General features: G+C 41.6%; 1 protein-coding gene across 2 annotated transcripts; it reads left to right on the forward strand.

The window, feature by feature from the left end:
- Positions 1 to 1,286: 1,286 nt before the first annotated feature.
- On the forward strand, positions 1,287 to 22,468 carry ZNF225 (zinc finger protein 225). 2 transcript variants are annotated; one of them, XM_054463567.2, is made up of 5 exons: positions 1,287 to 2,709; positions 4,904 to 4,986; positions 7,336 to 7,462; positions 7,636 to 7,728; positions 19,984 to 22,468. In XM_054463567.2, the coding sequence occupies exons 2-5, from the start codon at positions 4,972 to 4,974 to the stop codon at positions 21,867 to 21,869; spliced, it is 2,121 nt and encodes a 706-aa protein (XP_054319542.1). In that variant the 5' UTR covers positions 1,287 to 2,709; positions 4,904 to 4,971; the 3' UTR covers positions 21,870 to 22,468. The 2 variants fall into 2 exon arrangements, with proteins under 2 accessions (XP_054319542.1, XP_063514158.1); XM_063658088.1 differs by lacking the exon at positions 1,287 to 2,709 and adding an exon at positions 3,194 to 3,353.
- The last annotated feature ends 1,001 nt before the right edge of the window (positions 22,469 to 23,469 follow it).

Here is a 23,469-nt window from a genome sequence, read left to right on the forward strand (position 1 = left end):
GACCTTGTGATCCACCTGCCTTGGCCTCCCACAGTGCTGGGGTTACAGGTGTGAGCCACCACGCCCGGCCACTAGGAGTTTTAAAAGGGACAGAACACTTGACCACAGACCACCAAATTAACATGTGACTTATGCTTTCCATCATGAATTGGGTGTTGACCCCTGCATCTCTTTAAGTTACATGTGCAGATTAGTATTCCATTTGGAAGTGGTATATATGAGATTGTGTTTGTGCAGGCTCTGAAGCCACAGGTAAGTGCACCTAATATTCATCTCCCTACTCTTGCTGTATTCAGAATGAGTGAATATAGAGAGAAGTCATCTGAAATTATTGTGTCTCAGCAGCAAAAAGAAGTGGAATACGCGGTTGGACGCGGTGGCTCACGCCTGTAATCCCAGCATTTTGGGAGGCCGAGGCGGGCCAACCACCTGAGGTCGGGAGTTTGAGACCAGCCTGACCAGCATGGAGAAACCCCATCTCTACTAAAAATACAAAATTAGCTGGGCATGGTGGCACATGCTTGTAATCCCAGCTACGCTGGAGGCTGAGGCAGGAGAATCACTTGAACGCGGGAGGCGAAACTCCCTCTCAAAAAAAGAAAAAAAAAAAAAACAACCAAAACTGAAAGCTGGTAATGAAACAAATAGTATACACGAACATTTGTAGCAACACAGTTCACTACAGCCAAAAGGTGAAAAGAAGCCAAATGTGCATCAATGTATGAATGGAGAAACAAACTGTAGTATAAACAAAATATTATTCATCTATGAAAAGGAATGAAGTACTGATACGTGGTATGATGTGAATAACATTAAAAATATTATGCTAAGCAAAGGGAGTTAGAAACAAAATGTTCCATTCATTTTTGTGATTTGTCCAAAACAGGTAATAGAAGAGAAAGATTAATGTTTCCCCAGGAATGGGATTATGGACAACAGTAGTGATCGCTTAGTGGGCATGGGGTTTTCTTTGGGTGATAAAAATGGTTTGGAATTCAAGAGGTGGTGGTTTCACAATGAAGCAGCTACTTTGTCTGAGGTTTAAACCCGGGGTTCGCCGTTAAGCGCCAGGAAAATTTAGGACACGGACACACAAGAGGAGTTTAGGAGCGGAGGTTTAATAGGGAGAAGAGAAAGAGAAACATGTTCCTCTATAGAGGTCTCCGAGCGGAAAAGGGTCGGCTGGCAGTGAATGTGCTGAGCTTTACAGACCAGTTTGAGGAGGCAGTGTCTGATTTACATAGGGGTCATAGATTGGTTCGATCAGTTATGACGTTTACATAGTGCGTGGGGAAGGCTGGTCTCCCCACCCTAATCTTCTTATGCAAATAGGCTTCCCAGTTGATTGGCCCATCTTGTCAGCTTCTTACTGTGCACGTGGCTGACAAAGAGAAGGGAAGATGGAGCCGCCATCTTGAACATGATTGGCACAACTGCTGGTATCTATGTCTGCGGCAGCTCGATTTTACAGGCTGCTCTTCCTTAGGAAGGGAAATAATCTGGGGCTGCTTTTCATTAAAAAGAAAAGCCTTACCGAGGGCTTCCATACCCTATCTGCCTAAGTGATTGCTTCTTAACTCCTATATATCAACTACACTGTATTTGTACTAGATGCCATTGCCATTGAATTATGTGCCTTAAAATAATTTTATTTTGTGAATTACACCTCAAAAATGTTTTTTAAATAATAAAACGACTATGTTAAAAACGTTTTGCATAGCAAAAAACAAGTCAAAGGAAAAAAGCTTTTTGGTTGAGCAATATTTGATACAATGTTAATGTGAATATGTAAATAATACTTAATGGAGGGAAAAAGACTAAACACTCAATAGAAATGTGGGCAAACTATTTGACCAATTCACAAAGACTATAATAATGGCAACGGAAAATATGCAAGGATGTTCCACTTTATTTACAAAAGAACAAATACAAATTAAAACTACATTTGGATACCATTTCTTACCATTAGATTAGCAAAACTTAACTCCTCGAAGACTGTGTCTTCTCGCTTGTTCCCTTTCCAGTAACACTCCTGTTATCATTGGAGGCGTTTAGACTTCAGGAATTCCTGTCTATTCAGTATTTTCTGTCCTGAACCAGGGAGAGAGAAGGACGACTCTCAGGATAACAGTTCACATTCCCCACCAGGCAGGCGCTCGTGGCTTTGGGATTAGTTCCAGTGGGCACCCCGGAGTGGCAACGCTTCCCCCTGAAGAATGAGATTTTGAGCGTTTTTCCTTCAGCATTCGGAGGAGCCTAATCCAAATGCTCTGTGGAGTCGCACACACTGGCTCCAGGAGGAGGATGCAAGCAATTCTGGGAATGGTAGTCCAGACGCTCAGTGGAGTAGCGGTCAGCTTGGCTCCGGCAGGTGAATCAGGGGATTTCTGGGAAATGTAGTCCAGACGCTCAGTGGAATCGCGGTCAATTTGGCTCCGCCAGGTGGATCCCAGGGAATTCTGGGAAGTGTAGTCCAGACGCTCGGGGTTGTCGCGGTCAGTTTGTCTCAGGAATTCTGGGAAGTGGAGTCCAGACACTCAGTGGAATAGCGGGCACTTCCGCTCCGTTACTGTGAGGTTGCTGCAGTTTTGTCCCTGGTAGTTTGGGTCAGTTCCGCAGGACTCTTCTGAATTTCCTGGACCTACGCATTGGATTCTCAACGAACTGGTGATCGAATTAGGGGAAAAGAAACCTCGTCGGAGAGCAGAGGTTTGGCGGGGAGGGGGCCGCTGTTTTCGTTCTCGTCAGTGGAGGCTTCTTGGGCTTGGGGCTCTCCTCGCGTCCCCGGGGTGTTTGGGACTTGGTCGGGTCGCGTCTCGCCTGGTTTTAGGGTCTCCGGGGCTCTGAGCTCGCCCACTCCGCCTCCCTGCACACCACGCGCGTGGCCACTTCTCGCGATAAAACGTTGGGATGTTACTTAATCTCCTTGGGTCTCCCGTTACTGTTCTTTAAGATGGGGAATCTAGGACCATCCTAATAGAATCATTTTGGGAACTGAAAGCGGTAACACAAATGAGAGCCTTAAAGCAGCCCCTGTCACTTGGTGACTGGTAGTCTCTTGTTAATTTCTCACGAAGCCTGTCAGGTCCCCGGGTGGGGTGAAACTCCAGCTGCAGGGGCACCGGCTCTTCTCCCTGATCCCTGCAGGACGCTGGGTGATCCCGGACGCCTTCTGACCTCTCTTTTAGGAAGGCTAGGGTTGCATCCACTTCCAGGAGGGGAGAGGAGCATTTAACTTTTATGGGGCACGGCGACCACGGTCAGGGTGTTTCACAGCCTTCTCCTTACCCAGCCCGACCTTTCCAAAAGAGCTGCAGGGAGGGACTTCTTGGCTTCGGAGGGCAAAGCTCTACGTGAGTGATCCTTGGCTTTTTTCTTAGACAGAGATGCTAACCCCAACCGAGAGTGTATAGGATGTGTCTTCGGGCATGGGTGTTGCTTTCAGTTGTCATGTTTTTCTAGTCTTTAATCTTGAAAGATAGCATAGCTTTCATCTTTTTTTTTCTTGATATTTTATCCTTGTTATTTTTGAAGAGTACAGATGAAGTTATTTTGGTCAAAGATGTTCATTTGGAGTTTTTCTGATGTATTTCACGTTTAACTTCAAATTATGCATTTTTTGCTGGAATACCACAGTAGTGGTAAATCTCTCTCTCTCTTTTTTTTTTCTTGAGATGGAGTTTCGCTCTTGTCGCCCAGGCTGCAGTGCATGGCACGATCTCAGCTCATTGCAACCTCCACCTCCCGGGTTCAAGCTATTCTCCTGCCTCAGCCTCCCAAGTAGCTGGGATTGCAGGTGCCTGCCACCACACCCGGCTAATTTTTGTATTTTTAGTAGAGACGGGGTTTCACCATGTTGGCCAGGCTGGTCTCAGACTCCTGACCTCAGGTGATTCAACCGCCTTGGCCTCCCAAAGTGCTGAGATTACAGGCGTGAGCCACTGTGCCCAGCCTGAAGTGGTAAATTTCTTATTGCAATGTAACAGGGGCCATATGTCAGTTTGTCACTTCATTGGTGATATCAACTTTGTTCATTGGCCAAAGTCATGTTTGTCAGATTTCCGCATTGTAAAGTTATTATTTTGAATTTTTTTTTACCCCAGGAACACAGATTCAAGTTGCTCTCAATATCCACTCCCTAATTTTTTAGTTAAATAAAATTTTTTAAGGAGAAATACATTTATTAGTGCACATTCTACTGGAAAGGTGAACTTCCCCTTCTCCTTCATTTGCTTATTCATTCATTCAACTATAAATATTCTATCAGTGTAGATCCAGAATCTAGTCTCATTAAGTTAAATGACATGTGGATGAACAATTACCAATGCTTTGTCCAACTTTATTGAGGTGTATTCTACATATCATAGAAACTACCCATTTCGTGTGTACACTTTAATGATTTTTAGGAACTTTATGGAGTGGAATAAACATCACCATAATTCAGTTCAAATCATTTTCATCTCTCATTAAGACTGCTTGTGCCCACTTACAGTTAATCCTCTTTGTCACCTCAAATATGCAGAGACCACCTACCTACTTTCTTGTTATATACACTTGCCTACACTGGAATTTCATAAATACAGGATCATGCAATATGTGGGCCTTCCTATGTGACTGGCTTCTTTCACTTAGCATAATGTTTCCAAAGTTCATGCGTGTTGTAGCATGAATCAGTACTTCATTCCTTTTAATTTCCAAATAAGATTCCATTGTATGGATAGGCCACAATTTGTCTATCCATGTACGCATAGGAGGGCATTTGTTGGTGTGCAGTTGTGGGTTACTATGAATGATGCTGTTGTGAACATTCATGTGTTAATTTACAATACACATTCATGTTGGTGGATGGCATCCCTGGCCACACTTTCATGTCTCTTTTTCTGCCTTCCCTGGTACTTTCCAGGCAGGATTCTGCTTTCCCTCAGACTGTATCACTCAGGACTCTGAATATTCCCTGAAATAAGAGGAAAAATGGCCACGTTGAAGGTGAGAAGAGCTTGCCTCTCTTGCTGTTAAAATTTCTTTTATGGAGACTTGTTCTGTCGCCAAGGCTGGAGTGCAGTGGCCTGATTTTGGCTCATTGCAACCTCCACCTCCAGAGTTCAAGTGATTCTCCTGCTTCAGCCTCCCGAGTAGCTGGGACTACAGGCACACACCACCACACCCGGCTAATTTTTGTATTTTTAGTAGAAATGGGGTTTCACCATCTTGGCCAGGTTAGTCTCAAACTCCTGACCTCAGGTGATCTGCCTGCCTTAGCCTCCCAAAGTGCTGGAATTGCAGGCGTGAGCCACTGTGCCCGGCCGTATTTCTTCTCACTACTCATATTCTCACAGGTTCTTCTCAGTCTTGGGAAGACTTAGGGAGTACAACAGAGATATAGCATGGGAGAAACAGAATCTAGCTCTTCCTGTGTGAACACCTCCAATAATCCTTGTGTGAAGCAGCAGTTAAGCAGTTATAGCCTGTTGTGTTGTGCCAACCCGAGAGCCAGCGTCCACAGGTGGCACTGCTCCTCCCAGACACCATTTCGGGGTGATCTTCTTTCTTCTTGACTTGACACCTACTCAGATGCACCCAGTGCTCCAGGCATCCAAGGACAGTGATAACCATAGTGATGATATAAAGTCTTTACTTTTAGTATGGTAAAGGATACCTCACACAATGTTACCAGAAAATATAACAGCCTAGAGTGAAAATATTCACTACTTATATATCTGAAAAAGATAAAATCCAAAATAAGAATCTTATGTACAGAATAGAAAAAGAAAATCCAAAGGAATGTGAATAAAGGACATTAACAGGCAAGTTTAAAAGGAGAAATTGAGATGGCCAATAAATATTTGAAAAGGTGATGGTATTATTTATAATCAAATAAGTGAGACTGTTAAATTCTTCCTAATATGATTACAAAAATCATGGGAAAATTGATAACCTGCTCTTGGTTATGGTAAGACAAATCAGTGTACATGTATCCTCTTGAAAGATTAGGGTTTGGTAAAAAATTGAGACCTGATATTATATGATCATAATTTTAAATATGCCTATTTATTGACATTTTAATTTTCATTTAAAATTATTTTAAGTAAACAGTAGTAAAATCTATCTAAAATATTTTTTTTTTACAGGATTGGTATTAATGAGCATATATAAAATTAAAGATTATTTAGAGCAGATAAAAATAGATTATCAATTCTTTGGAATACTATGCAGACATGAAATGAGATAAAATAGATGGCAACAATGACAATAATAATAAAAAATAATTTTAAAAAGCTAGTGTTTATTAGGTATTTAGTCTGCACTGATCAACTTTCCCAATGCTCCATGTATTTCCTTGTTTAATCATTGAAAAAACTATAATATGAAAATTATTAGAGAGGGAGTAAATAGGTGAACTTGTCCAAGGTCATGTGACCAGGAAGGCACAGAGCCTTGGGATGTGCTCTTAGGCACACTGTCTGCAGATCATAGATCAATGCTGCAATTAATGTATGTAGTTTATGCCTTGAGAGTACAGAGGACGTACTGTATAATTGTCCCACACAGGTTACCACAAGCTTTGTTAGTTTAGTGGCAGATATTAAAGAAAAATGATAACATTCAGGGTTCAAGTATGAGAGAGAACAATGGGAATTATCAGACAAGACTGGGACTGAATTGTTAAATGTTACTGGGGCAATTGGCAATATTCATTGAAACCTATATATGTGCAGCCCAGGATGCTGCATTTAGAGTCATACAGGGTTACTTACAAGGAGAGACTCAGTAAGTGCACAAAGTAAACCTACAGGAGGTCTTTTCCATCATTGCACTTCTGGTGGAGCTCAGGAAAATCCATCATTATCAGGATACAGACAGAATGAATAGGAAATCTATGAGCTGGCTGGGCGCAGTGGCTCATGCCTGTAATCCCAGCACTTTGGGAGGCCGAGGCAGGTGGATCACCTGAGGTCAGAAGTTTGAGACCAGCCTGGCCAATATGGTGAAACCCCATCTCTACTAAAAATACAAAAATTAGCCAGGCATGGTGGCAGGCACCTGTAATCCCAGCTACTTGGAAGGCTGAGGCGGGAGGATCACTTGAACCCGAGAATCAGAGGTTGCAGTGAGCCAAGATCACGCCACTGCACTCCAGCCCAGGCAACAGAGCGAGACTGTCTCAAAATAAATAAATAAATAAAATAAAATAATAAAAAAGGAAGTCTGTGTGTTGACCTATGTCTCTCAAGGTCCAAAACAGCTTCTCATCCCTCCCCTCTGTCTGCTCAGTGCCACCCCTCTCTCAGTAGTCATTGGTCATGAGACTGTGGTTGCATATGTTTGATGCTGTAGGAGGCAGTGACCTTCAAGGACGTGGCTGTGGTCTTCACTGAGGAAGAGCTGAGGCTGCTGGACCTTGCCCAGAGGAAACTGTACCGAGAAGTGATGCTGGAGAACTTCAGGAACCTGCTCTCAGTGGGTGAGGACAGGCACCCTTTGTAAGGGAACATCAGGACCAGGAGTGGCTTTGTATCCTAGAGTGTTCAAGTTTGAGTATGCATTGGGAACCTATGCATAAGTTTCTAGTAAATTTTACTTAGATTTTTTTCTAGGATGTATTGGCACTAAGCACATGACTTTTCACGTTCACAGGGCATCAACCACTCCACAGAGATACTTTCCACTTCCTAAAGGAAGAAAAGTTTTGGATGATGGAGACAGCAACCCAAAGAGAAGGGAATTTAGGTAAGAAGCAAGCAACTCTGTGTCCTTGTGCGCGACTCTCCCGTCTGTCTGTTTTACTTCTGTCTGTTGCCCAGCTCTGTTGCCCTGGTCTAAATGGCCAGACCTCTTTCCTGAATTATTACAGCTGACTTTCGGCTGGTTGCCCTGCTCCCACTTTTCCCACCCTGACACCTGTTTTCCTCATGGCAGCCAATGTGTTCCTTAGGAAATGTAAGTCAGACTGCCATTCCTCGGCTCAAAAGCCTTTCCGGCTTCTTTTTTTTTTTTTTTTTTTTTCTTTTTGGGACAGAGTCTCGCTCCGTCGCCCAGGCTGGAGTGCAGTGGCGCAATCTCGGCTCACTGCAAGCTCCACCTCCCAGGTTCACGCCATTATCCTGCCTCAGCCTCTTGAGTAGCTGGGACTACAGACGCCCACCACCACGCCCGGCTAATTTTCTGTATTTTTAGTAGAGACATGGTTTCACCGTGTTAGCCAGGATGGTCTCCGTCTCCTGACCTCGTGATCCGCCCGCCTTGGCCTCCCAAAGTGCTGGGATTACAGGCGTGAGCCACCGTGCCCGGCTGGCTTCTTATATTTACTTAAGTTACAAGTGTTTTAAGTGGCTTTTAGAGACCATGTGATCTGCTCTTCATCCCCCACCACCTCTCTGACTACATCTCCTGTCCTCTCCCTTTTGCCTTGTCTTTCCAGCCACGTTGTCCTCCCTACCGTTTCTCCGACCTGCCAAGGACACTGTATTGCCTATTGTAGTAATCAATGACCACACATTTAGTCGACTAAACAACAAAAATGTATTATCTTTCTGTTCTTTAGGCCTGAAGTCTGACACATCTCACTGGACAATTATCAAGGTGTCTGTAGGTGTTTGTTTCTTTCTGGATGCTCTTGGGGAGAAGCCTTTATTTTGGTTTACCAGTCTCTAGGCACTCCTTGGCTCTTGTTTCCCTTCCTCCATCTTCAAAAGCAGCTACTTTGCATTTCTGACCCTTCTTCCATAGTCATGCTCACTCTGCCACTCTTCTTATGCCTCCCTCTCCTGCCTTTCAGGTTCTTTGTAATTGTGTTGGTTACCCCTGGATGATTCACAATGACCTCACTTTCTAGTTAGCTGATTAGTGACCTTAATTGCATCTGCAATCCCAGTCCCCCTTGCTGTGTAATATAACATGTTCTTGGGTACTGGATGTGGACATCTTTTATGAATCATTGTTCTGTCTACTACTGAAGCTTCTGCCTCAGAGCCCTTACTTGCTTTTCTCTCTGATCACAATACTCTTTCACCTCAAAACTTTCTGGCTTCTCCTTTAAGCATATTCAAGTCTCTGTTTAGTTTTAGAGAGGTCATTTCCAACCACCCTATTTAAAATACTATTCTAGGCCAGGCGCAGTAGCTCACGCCTGTAATCCCACTACTTTAGGAGACCAAGGTGGGTGGATCACTGAGGTCAGGAGTTCGAGACCAGCCTGGCCAACATGGTGAAATCCCATCTCTACTAAAAATACAAAATTTGCCAGGCATGGTAGTGTGTGCCTGTAGTCTCAGCTACTCGAGAAGCTGAGGCAGGAGAATCACTTGAATCCAGGAGGCGGAGGTTGCAGTGAGCCGAGATGGCGCCACCGCACTCCAGCCTTGGTGACAAAGTGAGACTCTGTCTCAAAAAAAACAAACAAAACACTGTTCTATTTTTTTCTTCTTGTGCTGTCTTGCACTGTGTCTTATATATTTCTGTTTACCTGTCACCTTTACCCCCAGGAATGTGATGTCTAAGAGGAGGAATTTTAGCTGTTTTGCTCATGGCTGTCTATTCACAGGCTAGAAGGTATTGTTCTGGTACATGGCAGGTATCTAATTATTTGTTATCCTGATAAATAAATTAATGGATGAGGGGAACTTCAGTGTCTCCAGGAATCATGGAGCTAGATAGCTAATAAGTGATACACAAACTAGAGTGAATGAGAGCTATTGCAGAACATGTTTTTGTCTTTTGATGGCTGCTTATCTAATTCGAACTTTCTTAGGATTCCTTGTTGGGATACTATTTTTAGGTATGTGCAGTTCACCCACATCCCATGGAAACGTCTAAGTGTTCTTTTTATGACCACACTGAGTATTATGCCTTCTCTCTGACTTGTCTTGGAGCTTTATGTTTTTATTTGTATTTTTAAAAAATTTTCCATAAGTTATTGGGGTATAGGTGATATTTGGTTACATAGGTTCTTTAGTGATTTGTGAGAATTTGATGCACTTATCACCCAAGCAGTATACGCTGCACCATATTTGTAGTCTTTTATCTCTTGCTCTCCTCCCACTCTTTCCCGCAAGTCCCCAAAGTCCATTGTCTCTCTTTTTTTTTTTAAACGTGTCTCTCTCTGTCGCCCAGGCTGGAGTGCGATCTCAGCTCACTGCAGGCTCCGCCTCCCAGGTTCACGCCATTCTCCTGCCTCAGCCTCCCAAGTAGCTGGGACTACAGGCGCCCACCACCATGCCTTGCTAATTTTTTAAATATTTTTAGTAGATACGAGTTTTACCGTGTTAGCCAGGATGGTCTTGATCTCCTGACCTCGTGATCCACCCGCCTCGGCCTCCCAAAGTGCTGAGATTGTAGGCCATTGTCTCATTCTTAAGCCTTTGCATCCTCATAGGTTAGCTCCTACCTATCAGTGAGAATATATGATGTTTGCTTTTCCACTCCTGAGTTACATCACTTAGAATAATAGTCTCCAGTCTCATCCAGGTTGCTGCAAATGCTATTAATTCATTCCTTTTTATGGCTGAGTAGTATTCCATCGTATATAATACCAAAGTTTCTTTATTCACTCATTGATTGATGGGCATTTGTGTTGGTTCCATGATTTTGCAATTTTGAATTGTGCTGCTGTAAACATGCATGTGCAAGTATCTTTTTCATGTAATGAATTCTTTTCCTTTGGATAGATACCCAGTAGTGGGATTGCTGGATCAAATGGTAGTTCTACTTTTAGTTCTTTAAGGAATTTCCACATTGTTTTCCGTAGTGGCTGCACTAGTTTACATTCCCACCAGCTGTGTAGAAGTGTTCCCTGAACACCACATCCATGCCAATATCTACTGTTTTTTGATTTTTGATTATGGCCTTTCTTGCAAGAGTAAGGTGGTATCACATTATGGTTTTGATTTGCATTTCTCTGATCATTAGTGATTTTGAGCTTTTTAAAATATGTTTGTTGGCCATCTATATCTTCTTTTGAAAATTGTCTATTCATGTTCTTAGCCCACTTTTTGATGGGGTTGTTTGGTTTTTTCTTACTGATTTGTTTGAGTTTGTTGTAGATTCTGGATATTAGTCCTTTGTTAAATGTACAGATTGTAAAGATATTCTCCCACTCTGTGGGTTGTCTGTTTATTCTGGTGACTTTTCCTTTTGCTGTGCAAAAGCTCTTTAGTTTAATTAGGTCCCAATTATTTATCTTTGTTTTTATTGCATTTGTTTTTGGGTTCTTTATCATGAAATCCTTGCCTAAGCCAATGCCTAGAAGGATTTTTCCAATGTTATCTTCTAGAATTTTTATAGTTTCAGGTCTTAGATTTGAGTCCTTAATCTATCTTGAATTGATTTTTGCATAAGGTTAGGGATGAAGATCCAGTTTCATTCTCCTACATGTGACTAGCCAATTATCCCAGCATCATTTGTTGAAAAGGGTGTCCTTTCCCCCACTTTATGTTTTTGTTTTTGTTTGCTTTGTCGAAGATCAGTTTTCTGTAAGGATTTGGGTTTATTTCTGGGTTCTCTATTCTGTTCCTTTGGTCTATGTGCCTATTTTTATACCAGTACCATGCTGTTTTGGTGACTGTGGTCTTATAGTATAGTTTGAAATCAGTTAGTGTGATGCCTCCAGATTTGTTCTTTTTGCTTTAGTCTTGCTTTGGCTCTGCGAGCTCTTTTTTGGTTCCGTATGAATTTTAGCATTATTTTGTCTAATTCTATGAAGAACAATGGTGATGTTTTGATAGAGATTGCATTTAATTTGTAGATTGCTTTTAGCAGTATGGTCATTTTCACAATATTGATTCCACCCATCCATGAGCATGAGATGTGTTTCCATTTGTTTGTGTCATCTATGGTTTCTTTCAGCAGCGTTCTGTAGTTTTTCTTGTAGAGGTCTTTTGACTCCTTGGTTAGGTATATTCCTGAGTGTTTTATTTTTTTAGCAACTATTGTAATAGGGATTGAGTTCTTGATTTGATTCTCTGCTTGGTTGCTGGTGGTGTATAGAAGAGCTACTGATTTGTGTGCATTAATCTTGTATCCGGAAACTTTGCTGAATTATTTTATCAGTTCCAGGAGCTTTCTGGAGGAGTCTTTAGGGTTTTCGATGTACACGATCATATCGTTAGTGAACAGTGACAGTTTGACTTCCTCTTTACCGATTTGGATGCCCCTTATTTCTTTCTCTTGTCTGATTGCTCTGGCTAGGACTTCCAGTACTATGTTGAGGAGTGGTGAGAGTAGATGTTCTTGTCTTGTTCCAGTTCTCAGAGGGAATGCTTTCAACTTTTGCCCATTCCATGTTATGTTTGCTGTGGGGTTGTCATAGATGGCTTTTATTACATTGAGGTATGTCCCTTGTATGCCGATTTTGCGAGAGTTTTAATCATAAAGGGTTGCTGGATTTTGCCAAATGCTTTTTCTACATCTATTGAGATGATCAAATGATTTTTGTTTTTAATTCTGTTTATGTGGTGTATCACATTTATTGACTTGGGTATGTTAAACCATCCCTGCATCCCTGGCATGAAACCCACTTGATCATGATGGATTATCTTTTTGATATGTTGTTGGATTAGGTTACCTAGTATTTTGTTAAGGATTTTAGCATCAATGTTCATCAAGGATATTGGTCTGTAGTTTTCTTTTTTGGTTATGTTCTTTCCTGGTTTTGGTATTAGGGTGATGCTGGTTTCCTAGAATGAATTAGGAAGGGTTCCTTCTTTCTCTACCTTGTGAAATAGTGTCAAAAGAATTGGTATCAATTCTACTTTGAATGTCTGGTGGAATTCTGCTGGGAATCCATCTGGTCCTGGACTTTTTTTGTTTGTAATTTTTAAATTACCATTTCAATCTCACGGCTTGTTATTGGTCTGTTCAGGGTATCTAATTCTTTCTAATTTAAGCCAGGAGGGTTGCATTTTTCCAGGAATTTATCCACCTCTTCCAGGTTTTCTAGTTTATGTGTGTAAAGGTGTTCATAGTAGCCTAGAATGATCTTTTGTATTGCAGTGGTGTCAGTTGTAATATCTCCTGTTTCATTTCTTAGTGAGGTTATTTGGATTTTCTCGCTTATTTTCTTGGGTAATCTTGCTAATGTCCTATCAATTTTATTTATCTTTTTAAAGAACCAGCTTTTTGTTTCATTTATCTTTTGTATTTTTTGTTTTGTTTTGTTTTGTTTCAATTTCATTTAGTCCTTCTCTGATCTTGGTTCTTTCCTTTCTTCTGCTGGGTTTGGGTTTGGTTTGTTCTAGTTTCTCTAGTTCCTTGAGGTGTGATCTTAGAATGTAAGTTTGTGCTCTTTCAGTCTTTTTGATGTAGGCATTTAGGGCTATGAACTTTCCTCTTAGCACCATCTTAGCTGTATCCCAGAGGTTTTCATAGGTTGTGTCATTATTGTCTTTCAGTTTGAATAATTTTTTAATTTCCATCTGGATTTCATTTTTGACCCAATGGTCATTCAGGAGCAGATTATTTAATTTCCATGTATTTGCATGGTTTTGAAGGTTCCTCTTGGAGTTGATTTCCAGTTTTATTCCACTGTGGTCTGAGAGAGTGCTTGATATAATTTCAATTTTCTTAAATTAATTGAGGCTCGTTTTATGGCCTATCATATGGTCTATCTTGGAGAAAGTTCCGTATGCTGTTGAATAGGATGTGTATTCTGCGGTTGTTGCATGAAATGTTCTGTATATATCTGTTAAGTCCATTTGTTGCAAGATATAGTTTAAATTCCTTATTTCTTTGTTGACTTTCTTTCTTGATGACCTGTCTGGTGCTGTCAGTGGGGTATTGAAATCCCCCACTATTATTGTGTTGCTGTCTACCACATTTCTTAGGTCTGTTAGTAATTGTTTTATAAATTTGGGAGTTCCAGTGTTAGGTGCATGTATGTTTAGGATTATGATATTTTCCTGTTGGACAAGGCCTTTTACATTATATAATGTCCCTCTTTGTCTCTTTTAACTGCTGTTGCTTTAAAGTTTGTTTTGTCTGATATCAGAATAGCTACCCCTGCTCGTTTTTGGTGTCCATTTGCATGAAATGTCTTTTCCACCCTTTTACTTTAAGTTTATATGACTCCTTACGTATTAGGTGAGTCACCTGAAGGCAGCAGATGGTTGGTTGGTGAGCTCATATCCATTCTGCAGTTCTGTATCTTTTAAGTGGAGCATTTAGGCCATTTACATTCAATGTTAGTATTGAGATGTGAGATGCTGTTGCATTCATCTTGCTATTTGTTGCCTGTGTACTTTGGTTTTTGTATTTTTTTGTTTTTGCTTTTTAATATGTGTTTTTGTTTTATAGGTCCTGTATGATTTACGCTTTAAAGAAGTTCTGTTTTGATGTGTTTCCAGGATTTGTTTCAAGATTTAGAGCTCCTTTTAGCAGTTCTTGTAGTAGTGGCTTGGTAGTGGCAAATTCTGTTAGCATTTGTCTGAAAAAGACTGTATCTTCCATTCATATATGATGCTTAGTTTTGGTGGATACAAAATTCTTGGCTGATAATTGTTTTGTTTAAGGAGGCTGAAGATAGGGCCCCAATCTCTTCTAGCTTGTAGGGTTTCTGTTGAGGAATCTTCTGTTAATCTGATAGGTTTTCCTTTATAGGTTACCTGGTGCTTCTGTCTCACAGCTCTTAAGATTCTTTCCTTCATCTTAACTTTGGATAACCTGATGACAATGTGCCTAGGCAATGATCTTTTCGCAATGAATTTCCAAAGTGTTCTTTGTGCTTCTTGTATCTGGATGTCTAGGTGTCTAGCAAGGCTGGGCAAGTTTTCCTTGATTATTTCCCCAAATATGTTTTCCAAGCTTTTAGAATTCTCTTTTTCCTCAGGAACACTGATTATTCCTAGGTTTGGTCATTTAACATAATCCCATACTTCTTTGAGGCTTTGTTTGTATTTTCTTATTCTTTTTTCTTTGTTTTTGTTGGATTGGGTTAATTCGAAGAACTTGTCTTCAAGCTCTGCATTTCTTTCTTCTACTTGTTCAATTCTATTGCTGAGACTTTCCGGAGCATTTTGCATTTCTATAAGTGTGTCCAGTGTTTCCTGAATTTTTTATTGTTTTTTTATTTAAGCTATCTATTTCCTTGAATATTTCTCCCTTCACTTATTGTATCATTTTTTGGATTTCCTTGTGCTGGGCTTCGCCTTTCTCTGGTACCTCCCTGATTAGCTTAATAACTAACCTCCTGAATTCCTTTTCAGGTAAATCAGGGATTTCTTCTTGGTTTGGATCCATTGCTGGTGAACTACTGTGATATTTTGGTGGATGTTAAAGTGCCTTGTTTTGTCATATTACCAGAGTTGGTTTTCTGGTTCCTTCTCATTTGGGTAGGCTCTGTCAAAGGGAAGGTCTAGGGCTGAAGGCTGTTGTTCAGATTCTTTTGTCCCACAGGGTGTTCCCTTGATGTGGTACTCTCCCCCTTTTCCTATGAATGTGGCCTCCTGTGAGCCAAACTGCCGTGATTGTTGTCTCTATTCTGGGTCTAGCTACCCAGCAAGTCTACCCAGCTCTGGGCTGGTACTGGGGGCTGTCTGCACAGAGTCCTGTGATATGAACTGTCTGTGGGTCTCTCAACCATAGATAACAATGCCTGTTCCGGTGGAGGTGGCGGGTGTGTGCAATGGACTCCATGAGGTTTCTTAGCTTTGGTAGTTTAATGCTTTATTTTTGTGCTGGTTGGTCTCCCGCCAGGAGGTGGCACTTTCCAGAGAGCATCAGCTGTGGTAGTATGGAGAGGAGCCAGCGGTGGATGAGGCCCTAGAACTCCCAAGATTATATGCCCTTTGTCTTCAGCTACCAGGTTGGGTAGGGAAGGACCATCAGGGAGGGGGAGGGCTAGGTGTGTCTGAGCTCAGACTCTCCTTGGGTGGGTCTTGCTGTGGCTGCTGTAGGGGATGTGGGTGAGGTTCCCAGGTCACTGGAGTTGTGTACCTAGGAGGATTATGGCTGCCTCTGCTGAGTCATGCAAATTGTCTGGGAAGTAGGGGAAAGCTGGCAGTCACAGGCCTCACCCAGCTCCCATGCAAACCAAAGGGCCAGTCTTACTCCCACCGTGCCCCCACTAACAGTCCTGAGTCTGTTTCCAGGCAGTGGGCAAGCTGGGCTTGAGGCCTTGCCCCAGGCTACCCACCTCTCAGCTGCAAAAGAAAAGGGCTTGGGTCTTCCCCTGCCTGTGAGTCTGCATACTGGATTCACACCCTCCCCCAAGTTCTGGCCAGGAGGCTTCTTGCCCCTTTCAAACTGTTACAAAGTTCAGCTGGATACTTCTTTCTCCTTGTGGAGTTCCCCACCCCTTGCTCCTCTGGCTGCCTTCCTGATGGATCCCTGTGATGCCAGGCAAGAATGGCCTGCTTAGGGACCCAACGAGGTCCCAAGGCCTTTCTGTTGCTTTGTCTACCCCTGTATCTTACTCAGCTCTCTAAATTGACTCAGCTCCAGGTAAGGTCGGAAACTTCTCCCACAAACAGACCTTCAGTTTCTCCAGTGAGGGTGTGTGTTCAGGAGAGGAGGCTTTTTCTCACTTCCACAGTTGGGGCACTCACAGTATTTGGGGTGTCTCCAGGGTCCTGCAGGAGCAGTCCACTTCCTTCAGAGGGTCTGTGGGTCCTCTCGGGATTGCTAGTTTGTTTTTGCAGTTGATCTGGAGGTAAAATTCACAATGGGAGACTCTGTATGCTGCTCTGTCCGTCTGAGTTGGAGCTGCAATCTAGTCCTGCCTTCCGTCCGCCATGATGATCTTGTCTTGGAGCTTTTTGTAGGGAGAATATTCATCTGTGGAAAGAAACCTTTTATTTTCTTTTTCTTTCTTTATTTTATTTTATTTTTTGAGACGGAGTCTCCCTCTGTTACACAGACTGGAGTGCAGTGGTGCCATGTCGGCTCACTGCAGCCTCCGTGTCCCAGGTTCAAGTGATTCTCCTGCCTCAGCCTCCCAGGTAGCTGGAATTACAGGTATATGCCACCATGCCCAGCTAATTTTTTTGTATTTTTTAGTAGAGACAGAGTTTTACCATGTTGGTCGGCTGGTCTCGAATACCTGACCTCAGGTGATCTGCCCACCTCGGCCTCCCAAAGTGCTGGGATTGCAAGCATGAGCCACCACGCTTGGCCAAAAGAAACCTTTTCAAAGGAGGATTCTGATTTCTCCTTCTGAAACAGCTCTCCTATACAAGGGGAAAAAACTTTCAATTCTCTGATGTCTCAGAAAATAACCAGCATTCCAGCTACCTTTCCTTCGAGAGATTTACGCATCTGCAGCCTGTTTGCCTTTTCCAATGTCTACATGCACATCACCAACGCCCGGTTTCTCTTTCCTTCTCCTAGAGAGGGAAGAATGAGGATAAGGGTGACACAAGTCACACATCTGAATGTTGCCTATATTTCTAGTCATCTTTGTTTGATAGCGTGGTATATATTTCTGCATCTTTATTTTTTACAAATTTGTTAAACATGTTAAAGAATACAGATTTCGTACAATCTTCCTTTTCTTTGTATGGAGACATAGGGCTGTATTTTGAACTGGTGAACTTTATATCCTGGAAAGAATCAGGAAACTGCCCTCTCAAAATGTTAACATCCTGAAAGAGACTCCTCCTTCTTCCCAAAAATCTCTTATTTATAAGGGCTGATGTTTTAATTATATCCATGTACTAATGTGCACCAGTAGGTACACACTTACTTACTAATGTTTCCTAAGATTCAGCCATTGAAAATTAATTTTCCATTTGATTGATTTACTTAATTCAGAATGTGGTAATATCCTGACCAAGATTTTCAATGTTTTATGACCATGAGCCATAGTAAGAAATACATCTTTCATCATCACCAGGATGAAAATATTTTGTGCATGTAGATGTGTATGAGTACCTTTAGTAGGCATTTCATATAATGGCACCTTTCCTGTTTGTCACGATGCTATGATAATTTCTATTCTGGTTCTTTTTCCTAAATGCTTTTTAGAAGGTTGCAGATTTATTTTACAGCTCACTAAGAGTCTGTAGTGTTTATTTTGAAAATGGGTATAAAGGTCTATTTCTTTACATCATATTTTTTCTGCCATCTGTTTTCAATGAGACAGTCCAATAACTTCACATGGAACCAACCAGGGCATGACCCCTTAGGCATTCTTTTCATCCCAGGTGATCTTACCAACTTTCATTTTCTCATCAGGAGCATCCCCCTTTGTGTATTTCTGTCAGGTCTGGCCTTGCAGATTGCCATCAAAACTGAAGGTTTCTGATCCTTTTCTATTTCAGGTAACCAAGTTATTGTTCATATCAGTACAGACAAATGAGATTATACATGTTCTGCAAAAATTCTTGTGCAGGAATACTCTGAAAATGTAGACATAAATACTCCTAGGTATTTGATATTTAGTATTGTGAATAGCTTAACCAATTACAAAGTTTAAAGTGACAGCTCACAGAAGACTGCTGTCACTGCATACCAATGACAAATTCAGTGGTTTCCCCAAATTACCTTCATGTTCCATATTCTTAAAGTTATGGGTTTTTATAGGGGAAAGATGCATATTACAATTAGGAGAAAAATCAAGTAAGACAGAGTCCAGGGAAGTATCAAATGAGAACTTTTTATTGTACTCTCCCCATGAAATCAGGATGCATTACATCCCCAAGATTAAGGTGTGACATTAGATGGGAGGAGAGCCTATCAGGGAAGCTTTCCTGATCCCTGGTATTCAGAGGAATCATTGTCTGTTAATTACATAGCCATTATTGGTTGATTTCTTTCCCGTATGAGTAGTCTCAGTCTCCTGGTTGACTGATTCCACATGACCTAAAGCCTCACCATAAATCACATTGTTGGTCTTTCTCACATAGTGAGCACCACATTCTCCTCATAGATGTGGCCACCCATAATCCTAAATCGTAGTATTACACCGTCCAGAGTGACTTACTAGACCTACTACCTCCAGGCAAACAAAGACACTCTCCTAAGGCATGACATTTTAAGGACCGAGAGATTGCCTCTCAGATGCTGAGGACATCACCCAGGCCTCTTTGTGACTTAGGATAATTTCTTTACTTCATAATGGTATACAATACAAACTAAAATATACAAAGTTTTGATGATGTTATGGCTTCTCCTTAAAGTTCACATTTGATTCATATTTCACTGTTTACATAATTTATTAGTTACATAATTTACCATGAAAAGTTGTATTTCTACCAGGTATTTCACATATGACACTTGGTGTGGTTCTGAATTGGTCTCATGCAAACCAGAGTCCATAGTGTACTTGGAAAACACATTGGCTGGGCACAGTGGCTCAAGCTTGTAATCCCAGCACTTTGGGAGGCCAAAATGGGAGTATCACTTGTGGCCAGGAGTTCAAGACCAGCCTTGGCAACATAGCAAGACCTTGTCTCTACAAAAAATGTAAAAATTAGCTAGTTATGGTGGTATGTGCCTGTAGTCCTAGCTACTCAGGAGGCGGAGCTGGGAGGATCACCTGAGCCCAGGAGGTCAAGGCTGCAGTGAGCCATGATCGTGTCCGTGCACTCCAGCCTGGGTGACAGAGGGAGACCCTCTCTTAAAAAAAGGAAAATACAGGGCTGGGCGCAGTGGCTCACGCCTGTAATCCCAGCACTTTGGGAGGCTGAGGAGGGCAGATCACGAGGTCAGGAGATCGAGACCATCCTGGCTAACACAGTGAAACCCCATCTCTACTAAGAATACAAAAAATTAGCTGGGCGTGGTGGCGGGCGCCGGTGGTCCCAGCTACTGAGGAGGCTGAGGCAGGAGAATGGTGTGAACAACCAGGGAGGTGGAGCTTGCAGTGAGCAGAGATCACGCCACCGCACTCCAGCCTGGGGGACAGAACGAGACTCCGTCTCAAAAAAAAGGAAAATACAAGCTGAACATTCCCTGTATTTATTAAAATTTCAGGCTATGTCCTAAGTATGAAATCTTGATAACACTGAATAAAAGCTTTACTTGCCCACATCTCTTAATTCTGTGTCATTATAGGAGGCAAGATCCAAACGGAGATGGAGACTGTTCCAGAATCAGGAGCACATGAAGGGTTGTTCAGTCATCAAACCTGGGAACAAATTTCAAGTGACTTAACCAGGTTTCAAGACTCCATGGTAAACAGCTTTCAGTTCTCCAAACAAGATGATGTGCCCTGCCAGGTTGATGCAGGACTATCTATAATTCACATAAGACAGAAACCTTCTGAGGGTAGGACGTGTAAAAAGTCCTTTAGTGATGTCTCCGTCCTTGATCTTCATCAACAATTACAGCCAAGAGAGAAGTCTCATACATGTGATGAATGTGGAAAGAGTTTCTGTTATAACTCAGCTCTTCGTATTCATCAGAGAGTTCACATGGGGGAGAAACTCTATAATTGTGATGTGTGTGGTAAGGAATTCAATCAGAGCTCACATCTGCAAATTCATCAGAGAATCCACACTGGAGAGAAACCATTCAAATGTGAGCAGTGTGGGAAAGGCTTTAGTCGTAGATCAGGACTTTATGTTCATCGTAAATTACACACAGGAGTGAAACCTCATATTTGTGAAAAATGTGGGAAGGCCTTCATTCATGATTCCCAGCTTCAGGAACATCAAAGAATCCATACTGGGGAGAAGCCATTCAAATGTGATATATGTTGTAAGAGCTTCCGTAGTAGAGCAAATCTTAATAGGCATTCCATGGTTCACATGCGAGAGAAACCATTCAGATGTGATACATGTGGTAAGAGCTTTGGTCTGAAATCAGCACTTAATAGTCATCGCATGGTCCACACAGGAGAGAAACGGTACAAATGTGAGGAATGTGGAAAATGCTTCATTTATAGGCAAGATCTTTATAAGCATCAGATAGACCACACAGGGGAGAAGCCATATAATTGTAAAGAATGTGGAAAAAGCTTCAGATGGGCCTCAGGTCTTTCAAGACATGTGCGAGTCCACAGTGGAGAGACACCGTTCAAATGTGAAGAATGTGGGAAGGGATTTTATACAAATTCACAACGTTATTCTCACCAGAGAGCCCACAGTGGAGAAAAGCCATATAGATGTGAGGAGTGTGGGAAGGGCTACAAAAGGAGGTTGGATCTTGACTTTCATCAGAGGGTCCACAGAGGAGAGAAACCCTATAATTGTAAGGAATGTGGGAAGAGCTTTGGCTGGGCCTCATGTCTTTTGAATCATCAGAGAATCCACAGTGGAGAAAAACCATTTAAATGTGAAGAATGTGGGAAAAGATTTACTCAGAATTCACAACTTTATACCCATCGTAGAGTCCACAGTGGAGAAAAACCATTCAAATGTGAAGAGTGTGGGAAAAGATTTACTCAGAATTCACAACTTTATTCTCATCGCAGAGTCCACACTGGAGTAAAGCCATACAAATGTGAAGAGTGTGGGAAGGGCTTCAACAGTAAGTTTAATCTTGACATGCACCAGAGGGTCCACACTGGAGAGAGACCTTATAATTGTAAAGAATGTGGGAAGAGCTTTAGCCGGGCCTCAAGTATTTTGAATCATAAGAGACTCCATGGTGACAAAAAGCCATTCAAATGTGAAGAGTGTGGGAAGAGATTTACTGAGAATTCACAGCTTCATTCCCATCAGAGGGTTCACACTGGGGAAAAGCCATACAAATGTGAGAAGTGTGGAAAGAGCTTCAGATGGGCCTCAACTCATCTAACCCATCAGAGACTCCACAGTAGAGAAAAACTACTTCAATGTGAGGACTGTGGGAAGAGCATTGTGCACAGTTCATGCCTTAAAGACCAACAAAGAGACCAAAGTGGAGAGAAAACATCTAAGTGTGAGGACTGTGGGAAGCGCTACAAGAGGCGCTTGAATCTTGATACACTTTTGTTGTTATTTTTAAATGATACATAACTGTTGTACTCGTTTATGGGGTACAGTGTGATAGTTAATACAAGTATACAATGTGTTATGATCAAATCAATGTAATTAATGTATCTATCACCTCAAACATTTGTCATTTATTTGTGTTGGGAACCCTTAAAATTCACTGTCCTAGCTATTTGAAAATAATACATTGTTAATTACAGTCACCCTGTAGTGGTATAAAACACTAGAACTTAGTCCTCCTACCTGCCTGTATTTCTGTATTCATTAACCAACCTTTGGCTACCACCCTGCCTCCTCACCTCTAAGAACTACTATTCTACTCTCTACTTCTATGAAGTTAACTTTTTGAGCTTCCACATATGTGTGAGAACATGTGGTATGTATCTTTCTGTGCCTGGCATATATCACTTAATATAATGCCTTGTAAGGCTCATTCACTTTGCTGTGAGTGATAGAATTTTGTTGTTTTTCATGGCTAAATAGTACTCTGATGTGTATATTTGCCCCATCTTCTTTATTCATTCATCCAGTGGACACTTAGGTTGATTACATATTGTGGCCTATTTCTTGGCTATCGTGAGTGGTGCTGCAATAAACATGGAGGGGTGGAGATAACACTTTAACATACTGATTTCCTCTTCTTTGGATATGTACCAAGTATCATATAATAGTATGACATGACTCAAAATTAAGGAATAAGATTGTGGAAATTGGTTTTCAAAAAAAAATTCTCTAGTTTGAATATAGAGAAAAATTGGTGAGTGTCTTCAGCTGTCCTCATACATAATGCATGTGAGCTTGCTTTAAGCATAAGTGAAGGAGTGGAAAAATCCTGGAGATAGAAATCAAGGGGTATACATGTGGATGTAAAAAATCAACAAAGATTCTTTTAAGAAAAGGTGTGTATGGGTAGGGAACAATAGCATGACAGCAGTGGGGCCTCTAACAGTCTGGAACCAGTTAGGACAAAGAGCAGGATTGAGCACCATTCCATTCATAGACACCGTGGTGATATTTTGAGAACATTAGGTTAAAAGGCTTTCTTCAGCAAAATGTCTACTAGAGATTTGATTTTTATACTTAATGTTCTAGACTGTATCTTTTCAGGATGCTACGTACTTTATGAAGATCCATGCTGTCTCGATTTGCATAGTGGGTTGGAGGTCCCTAAGACAATCTCTCCAGATTCTATGATTTGCTAACAGGACTCAGAATATAGTTGTACTCATGACTATATTATAGTGACAGGATATAAATAATCAGTAAAGGGAAAATGTTCTTGGATAATATCTGGAGGGAATCAGATATAAATTTGTAAAGATCCTTTGTGCATGGAGTAACAGGTCTCAATTCCTCCGGTATTGAATTGTGATCGTACTTGTGAAATGTCTACAATGGAAATTAATTATCAACCCGTACCAAATGTTCTTATTGGGACTAATCATGTAGGTACCATCCCACTGGTACATATCAAGATTCTAGACTCCAAGAAGGGGAGAAAGTGTTCAGAATAACTTGAACCATGCCTACCAGTTACGGAATGGTGGCAACACTCTCAAACTCCGTGTTTCCTAACACCAGCTAAAGGCCAGTCTTGTAAAAAGTCCTTTCTAAGATTTGCAGT

Source organism: Pongo pygmaeus, chromosome 20 (genome assembly GCF_028885625.2).
Source record: "Pongo pygmaeus isolate AG05252 chromosome 20, NHGRI_mPonPyg2-v2.0_pri, whole genome shotgun sequence".
Lineage (NCBI taxonomy): Eukaryota > Metazoa > Chordata > Mammalia > Primates > Hominidae > Pongo > Pongo pygmaeus.